Raw genomic sequence first — 8,645 nt, 5'->3', positions numbered from 1 at the left:
CTTGCATTAGCGCTGCACCAATGCTACTGCCACAAGCATCACACTAGACCACAAATGACTTTCTGAGATCTGGCAAAACAATGACTGGATCTGAAGTCATCTTTTCCTTTAAGAGGTTAAAAGATGAAATCTCTTTTTGGGTCCATCTGAAAGTGACCTCTTTCTTTTGCAAAGCATGTAAAGGTGAAGCAGTCTCTGCAAAGTTGCGAATGAATCTTCTGTAGAACATAGCCCTAAGAAGCTACGGATATCGTGCACAGTCCTTAAAGCTGCCCATGTCTTGATCGCTTCCACCTTCGCAGGATTCTTTCGGACACCATCCTTTGACACAATGTGTCCGAGAAAGTGGATTTCTTCCAAGAAGAACTCGCTTTTCTTGCCATTGATGAGCAATCTGTTCCTGTGCAACTCTTCGAACACAATGGTCAAGTGATGCCTATGCTCCTCTTCATTCTTCGAGTAGACTATCATGTCATCAAAGAATGTGCCAACAAAGTTCTGATATGGACGGAAGATCCTATCCATCATCCTATTGAACGTAGTAGGAGCATTCTTAAGACCAAATGGCATCACTAAGAACTCGTAGAGACCAAATGTCGTTCTAAACGCAGTCTTATGCACATCCTCGGGTCTAATTCGAATCTGATGGTACCCACTTTTAAGGTCGATCCTGCTGAAAATCGCTGCACCCTCTAGACGGTCAAGAATATCATCAATCCTTGGAATAGGAAACCTATTCTTGATGGTATTCTTATTCAGCGCACGGTAGTCAATACACATGCGCCACGAGCCATCCTTTTTCTGTACTAAGAGCACTGGAGAGCAATAGGGTGACGAGCTAGGCTGAATCAGCCCTTTCTCTAAGAGCTCCTCCACTTGGCTCATAATCTCTTTCCGCTGCACCTCACTAACCCTATACGGTGGCCTATTTGGTGGGCTATAACCTGGCACCAAATCAATCGCATGATCCTCGGGCCTCTCCGGTGGTAGTTGAGACAGTAATGAATAAAAAAAACAGCCATTAAACTTTTGCAAGAATGCTAACCGGTCTTTATCTAACACAGATAAATTTGTATGGCAACTATCTGAAACATCACGTGCGAAAACCAAGTACGCAGAAATATGATTCTTTATCATAGAAGTGATAGCAGAAACAAATACAATAGGGATCGACTCTCCTTTTAGCTTTACATCCAAGATGTGAGTTTTGCCCCTATGCTGTACAATGATCTTTTTGTTGCAGGCATCCAAGACTCCATGCACTCGGAACATCCACAGGATCCCCAACAAGGCATCACATCCCTCCAGCGGCATGATGTAGAACTCTTCTGTGTCCACATACAACTGAATATGCAAACGCAACTTTCCAATGATGGGAGTGACACTTTGAGTGGCCAGGACATGCCAATCCTGCCTCTGTGGTGTACTCCACCTCTTCAGCTCTGATGCCCAGCTTCATAGCTAATTCTGGCGTGATAAAGTTTGCTTTGGTACCCGGATCAAAGAAGATGAGTGCCATTTGGTCTCTAACTTTACCCCACGCTCTGCATAACTCACTGGCATCTGTACTAGGCCTGTCGCCCAACATGTCTGGCACTAAACCTGCCGAGGGCATAGGCTTCTTTCCTTTCCTTTCCTCTTTGTCATCTGAGTCAGCTGGCCTTTTCTTTTGTGGAGTTGGCTGCAAAATGACCAGTCTGCTCGCATATAAAGCACTTGTTTTCAGCCATCAAGGCCTTTTCCTCGGGCGTCTTACGCATAAAAGGCTTCCTTTTCTGCTTCTTTGCCTGCGCTCCAGAAGTCTCGGCTGAACCCTTGCCTTTATTGAACTTCGCTGGCCCCTGGGACGCTTTAGAAGTTGCTTTTGTAAAGGGCTGCTTTGCTGAATTTTTCTTTTGCTGCCCTTCTTTCTCGTTGCTCGGAAACCCACTGTCTTCTCCTTTCAACAAGGCAAGACTAGTGTTAGCAACTTCCATAAGCTGAGTGAGGGTAGCCACTCTGTTCTTGGTATAGTAATCGCGAAGCCCTTTAGGCAGCCCATAACAGTCCTTCTCTATGTGCTCTGTCAATGGCACAAATCTATAAGAGGTCACTGAGAGTAACGCTTTACAAAACCTCCTATTGTACTCCAGCAAGCTCTTGCATGTAGCCGAAGTAAGCTGGTGCCAATTTGTCATGATGTCGGCTTCAAATCCATTTGACAGCCAAGCAGATGCAAAAATTTGCTTGAAGTAAACCCAAGTGGCGGGTGCTTGTCCTTGCATTAACAATGTCGTCCACCATTTAAGCGCATTGTCCTTTCAGAAAGTGGCAGCTTTCCTTACTTTAGAGGCCTCCGTAAAATTCCCCCCTACATAAGTTGTATCAAATTGCTCAAACTGTTGGAGGAAAGTGAGAGCCTTTGTTTTATCCTCGAAGCCACTAAAGGTGTTAAACTTCACAGCTGCACCACCTTCTTTGTAAGCTTTCGGCTTTTCCAGTGCCCCCAAATTGTCATAAGGAATAGTCTGCAACATGGGCACTGTAGTAGGCATGATCGGCACATCTTGGCCATTCATATTTTCGTCAGAGGTGCGATATCTGGCTGCTGTCCAGAAAAACCAGCCATGCCAAAATGACCCTGTGGCACCCCAAACTGGCCCTGGTTGCACTGAAAACCCTGCTGCATGCCGATACTACCATACATGGGGTTTGGCATGATTCCTTGCATACCCCCAAACACTGTTCCTGGCATGTACGGGTGACTTGCAGGCGCATAACCAGCCATACTTTGAAACCACCCCCAAAATACCCAGGATGTGTCGTGGGTGGTGGAAAAACTGGGTGCATTGCCTAGTAACCAGTTCCTTGTCCATTCAAGACAGCATGCGGGCTCTGAAAGGTGGCGGGCTGAATTGGCATAACCTGTGGAATAGGCGTTCTAGCCACCTGTTCAAGCACGGGAGGAACCTGTTTTGGAGCCCCTGACTCCGCAACATGCGAGTGTTCCCTATCCTGCTGAGTCGCATGGGGGACCTGGGCTTGAGCCTCAACGGGCTCTGTACGTTGAGGGCATTCCCTTGCCTGTTATGACTTTGATGGTGCTTGCAGATAATCCATAAACTTGGGATCTGCACCAACTGAGTGAAGACATTCACAGCAGCAACTAACTGTGTCTCAAACGCATCCTCTTCAAAGTGCCGAGCCATGAACCTTTGAACCTGTTCTTCCTGTGCATTCACACGAACAAAAGGCGTAGACAGTGGCGGTCGTGAACTCTGGCCAACTTCATGCTGTAAAGGAATAACCTGTCTACCCTGGGAAGAGGAACCCTCTTCTCTAACATCGTCTGTCCTGTCAGCCATAGTGTAATTCCAAGTTCCTGTGCTTTGTGTCTTCGCCGCAAACCAACCAAGGCTCACTTCTTAAGGAAAAAGTGATCTTGTCCCGGCAACGGAACCATGAAACCGGCCCGTAGGGCGGTAGACGTTCGCTTTTACCCGATTCTTTAACACTTGACTTTACGACACAAAGCAATGACGCAAAAGGACCCTGTAACTGAGACGGGAATTACACTTCAAAACAAAAGCACGGCCAGGAAGCTAGAATGCTCCCAAGCAGACAGTGACACCTATAGGCCCCAAAGGTTTGCGCCCCTTTCAATATTCTTTATTATCTTTCAGGAATGAGGAATAGACTACAAAAACCAGAGTCCTTGAGACCTTTATGTGTATCCAGCAAGATGGCACCTGTACATGCAGAATTTTTGGCAGCATAACGGCCCCAAAGCTTGCCTTGGCCAGTCTTCCAAGCTACGACTAGATTTCACCTGTGTAAGCAAAATTTCGGCAGCACAACATCCCCAAAACTTGCTCTAAACAGTTTCCCAAGCTCTGACTCGTTTCCAATAGCATAGACCCCCTATTTCCTGCGCAAAAGCAGTAATTACAGCACGCTATATTTACTGGTTTTCTCGCTGTTTTCAGCCCTAAACAGCCCCCGAACTGTCGTCTAACAGTGGGGCACTGTTCCCAATGCTCCCAGCATCATGACGGCTGCAAAACAGTCCAAATTCAGCGTGTACGCAGCGCTGAAATCGCACCTGTTTGGTGAGGTTGTCACCCTCACCGGTGCTTGCTTTGGTGTAGCAGTTAGCTACACCCATTCTTGTTCAGAGAGGCTCTTGCCTCGGCACAGAAGCATAAATCCCCACAGCTGTACATTAGTCAAATGAGAAGCCCACTTGAGGGGCGTAACATAACTGCTCGTAGGGGAGAGAGAGAGCAGTGCGTCGTGTGTAGGGCATCACTCCTGGCACCGCACTGTACATAAGAGGGAAAGAAAGCACTCCATAGCTCTTAACCTGTGGCAGGAAACTTTCAAATGAGCCTCCCAGCTATAAATTCAGCGCCACTTCTTCTTGCATGAGGAAAGTGCACAAAAATGTGACACTTGGCACGTTTACAAGCCATTTCCCGGTTCGGGGTTGCCGCCTAAAAATCTCCCGACTGGTTGCCCAGGTGACTTCGCGGCAGAGTTGTAAAATGTTCCTCTTGTCATACCCGAGGTAATGACGCGAACACATTTTTAGGTCCAAAATAGCAGTTCCCTAATTTTTAGGAGATGCCTCCATGGTACTCACACTGGTCATCTGACCATCAATCACCACTGGAACCACATCAAAAAATGCAATGTCGGCCAGCTATCAGGTGATTTACACTCGTAGCCCCACCGTGGCTAACCTTAGTCCATTTTCCCAACTTCAGTGCTCACTGGCCGTCCGGCCTAGAGTCTCACTGTCCGCCTCACACCATGCAACTCGGGCATTGGCATTTCTAGAGGGGTGCTTTAAAACAAGTCAAATAAAATTCCCCCAAAAAGAAATCAACAAGTAAAGTTGCCACACACTCGTGAGAGATTCCGCAGAAATTTAAGCCATCGTAGAATGGCCTCCACGCGAACTGCACTAACGATGTCCAAAGGTGTCTAGGACTTTGCTCCTATACACTTCATTCGACATTTTGCTCATGTAGCTACTCCTCCGCTTGATAAAATGAAGAAAGCAATAGCTTTTATGTGAGGAACATGACAAAGGGAAAATTTTGAAAAACTTAACACTAGTTTGGGACCTAAACATTGAAATGTTCTGTGAACATTATAATGTCCTAAAACGTGGAAAAAATCATAGGTCATTTCTATGCTCCAAACCATGTCAAATGGATTTCTTTGGGAGAGCTACCAATGGAGAAAATCTAAATGTGCAAGACCAAGCCATTTTCAATGTATGAAAAGCTCTTTACAATTTAAATGGACACATCAATGTCTCTTGTTTTGGCCGTTTTTGTCCTACCCACTTAAATTGAATGATTTTTTCCTATGTAAAATGAATTTTGTTTGTCACAATACTTCACGTGCGACTCTCTGTACTTACAAATATGTAATTCAGAGCCAACGGATTATCTTTTATATGCTTTATGCACCACATGGTAGAACTTTTTATAGACATAGTGTTAAAGAACCTTTTTTCAGTCAAATAGTGATTCAAAACAACTCTGTAGTGTCTTTCTTATATAGTATACCCATGGGGCAAGTCACACACTATGTAACATGATGGTAAAATTTCATCATGATTTTGCCTTGTTGTTTTCTACAAAATGATCCAAAAAGGACACTGTAATGTCCGGTTGTGGTAGCAAATCAGTGTTAAGTGCTATTTGAGTTTTGGACCCATGTTAATTGTTCCCCATTCGAAGCTCATTGTGATACTTTGAGAGAGCGTATTGCTTCAATTTTAAACCAAGAACAGTATCCAGTAGTTTTTGAAAGTAGACGATTGGAAGATGCAAAACTTAATGCTTCAATTTTTGAAAAAGTGCTTATGACTGTAGTATATGCCTGGTCTATATGGACAAATTCTCTCCTTGGAGCAGAAACATAACATTAGAGTCTCAGATACTTTCTCCCTCAATGAAACTTGTCTGTTCTAAGCAGATCAAATGGGCCTATGTTTCACTTCCATATATTATTGACTTTTGGGAAAAATGTAGTGGTAGCTGCTCCCTATCGACGACCAAAAGTGAATCCAATCACAAGTATTTGTCACTGAGTACCGGAATCTCCCTACCATGTAGCCAGAAGATACCGATTGTGTTGCTTAATAATGACAGCCTTAATCTTCTATCATATCGATCCGCACTCGAGGAATGGAACTGCAAGGCACATACCTAGAGCGAAGTTCCTTGATGAGGTTGTGTCTCGGTACTTGAGTGCTCTGCATAGGATGGAGGCCTTCCTATGGTTTAAACTTTTATTTTGATCCCTTTCTAGGGAAGTGACGTTATTCTCCTGAGCGACGATAGATGAGGGCTGAGAGTCACTAAAGTGCCTTGCCCCTGTAGGGGGGTCAGCCTTGCTAGAATGGGATTGGGAGGTGGGAGGGAGGCACCACCAATTCTAACGGACGCCACCTGTGAGCAGAGGCCCTGCCAAGCGGGTATGGCATCTCCTTTGGGAAAACCATCAGGTTTCTGGGGTAGTTTAGCTTGGTGAGCGATAAGCTACCTTGTAGAGGAAACTTCAATATGAAGGCCAAAGCAAGTCCAGCAGTACCTGTGCCTCTGATCTGAGGTATTTGGTCGTTGTCATCCCCATAACTTGTTAGCGATGTGGGTCCCTCAAGAGCTCTGCTCTAAGAGGGTAGATAAGCCTCGACTCTTGGGGAGACGAGTCCTCACGTAGTCCAGGGGAAACTAGTGACAAAAGCATATGACCTAGGAGTATGGGTGCAATGAAGTCTTTTGTCATCTCTTTCCCTTTTGTATTTAAATTGTAATTACCTTGTCTTGTTTTGTTTTGGGGAGACGACAAAGTGTACCCATCCCCGATTCCTAAAAGGAAACAAAAAAAAACTCTAATATGTGTTGCAATATTTGCAATTTGAAAATTTGGGCCACATGTGATAGTCAAGATTTAAGTCTCACCCTTCACGTAGTAGGAATTTTTTATATCTCATGATCAAGGTCCTTAATGGTGCAGATACATGGGGCAATACATTTCCTGCAAGCGAAGAAAGCTTTGATCTGATTCTTGCCAGCGACATTCTTTTATGTAAGTTAATTGCCTCTCAGGGTTTGGTTTGGCTTCCAACCCTTCTCTTTTCTTGATGCCAAGTTTTGTTGTTGTTTCCCATTTTCCTTCCCTGATCTTATTAAGGGGTCCAGCATACTAAGCATGCCTCTTTCAGACAGCGTATTAAATGTAAAGAATTGAAGTTAAACAGTGTTTATAGTCATTTAACATGCAGCAAAACTTATGCTAGAAACATCCATAGCCAGTGTTGGCCATAATGCTCTTAGAAACAAAGTAGCCTCACCACTTGATCTTGTACCAAATGTTTCCCGTTTAGTAGCACATGTGCTGCCCTAAGGATAGAAATGTACTCATCCTGACAGGGGATATGCTTCAAGACCATGTCATTGTCCTGGTAGCAGAGGTGGCCTCTGATTAAGGTAGCTATAACTAGCTCTTACAAATTCACTAGTGAGGCCCTCAAATCTCTTGCTGATATTTGGGGATGTATGCGGGAATTATCAGAGTAGCATGGGGCCGAGAGAGAGAGAAGAAGAAGAAGAAGAGAAAATTTTAATGTCGTAGGAAACTATCGAGAGAGAGAGAGAGAGAGAGAGAGAGAGAGAGAGAGAGAGAGAGAGAGATGTGTGATTTGACTTGCACATTTGTAGCAGTGTTTTACTTCTTTTTTGTTGTTGTTTTGAAGTGCTTGAGTGAATTTGCAGATGTAAAGCAATACCCAAACCTGATCAAAACACTTCTTTTTCTACTGAAGGCCTGTGCGCCGCCTGAAGATGTTTTGATAAGTTCCTTACAGCCAGGTATAGCTAGCAACAAAAGTAAGGAGGTGATGAAGCACTCAAGCTCTGACTTCCAATTGCCAAAGCCTTGTTTCTTGATGAGTTGGCGCCGCAGAATACCCAAGGAAGATGAAGCCGCTTTTTTCAATGGCTGCAAAGATGAAGGGCTTTGCGTCCAACATTTGGGCTCTCGAGTGTATTGTATATACAAAGCTAAAGAGAAGCTCAGTGTTGCTTAATAACACAATCTCGCATAATTGTAGATTGCCAAATATATCTCATCTGCCTAAGAAACATATTCTTTCATGTATCTTTCTTGTTATTGCAGGACATGCGTATGCAGCCTTCAACATAGGGATCGGGTATTTGTTAGGGTTAGGGTGGATTAGCATGTGCGCGTGTGCATGTGCGTGCACACGTATGTGTGTGCGCGCACGCATGCGGGTCATCAAGAGAGAAAGAGAGCGACACAATGTAGACTCACTCTAATGAACTCTTCAGTATGTATTGTGAAATGATGTAGGCATAGACGTATGGTTCTCACCTCTTGTTTACACGCCCTCCATGCTTCTATAGTAGCTCATAAATGCACCCAAATGATGATCATGCGCTCTAGGTTGGAGGTTCATAGTCATCATATATAAATCATCTTGTAGAGGAGGGTCTAGAAATAGCCACTTTATTGTTACTGTCAGACTGCGATTTAAGCAGAAGCTCTAGGTTCTTTTGGTGTGCTGCATTTTCTATCGATGTGAGCAAGTCCTGCCCTCCATCTATATGGTTTACTCGGTTTAAGTA

General features: G+C 44.4%; 1 protein-coding gene across 4 annotated transcripts in view; it reads left to right on the top strand.

Moving 5' to 3' along the window:
- LOC147465742 (S-adenosyl-L-methionine-dependent methyltransferases superfamily protein) overlaps nucleotides 1-8,396 on the top strand; it is a 135,478-nt gene extending 127,082 nt beyond the window's left edge. For 3 of the 4 annotated variants that reach the window (XM_086512331.1, XM_086512323.1, XM_086512347.1), the window contains 2 exons: nucleotides 7,015-7,086; nucleotides 7,773-8,396. In XM_086512331.1, coding sequence (XP_086368457.1) covers nucleotides 7,015-7,086; nucleotides 7,773-8,086 — 386 coding nt within the window. In that variant the 3' untranslated portion in view covers nucleotides 8,087-8,396. The remainder of the gene's footprint in view (nucleotides 1-7,014; nucleotides 7,087-7,772) is intronic. The other variant, XM_086512339.1, reaches the window with a different exon arrangement.
- Nucleotides 8,397-8,645: the final 249 nt, after the last annotated feature.

This window comes from Adiantum capillus-veneris, chromosome 1 (genome assembly GCF_014529385.1).
Source record: "Adiantum capillus-veneris isolate H3 chromosome 1, ASM1452938v2, whole genome shotgun sequence".
Classification (NCBI taxonomy): domain Eukaryota; kingdom Viridiplantae; phylum Streptophyta; class Polypodiopsida; order Polypodiales; family Pteridaceae; genus Adiantum; species Adiantum capillus-veneris.
Note: the sequence above shows the minus strand (reverse complement) of the source record. Positions and strands in the feature narration are given on the sequence as shown.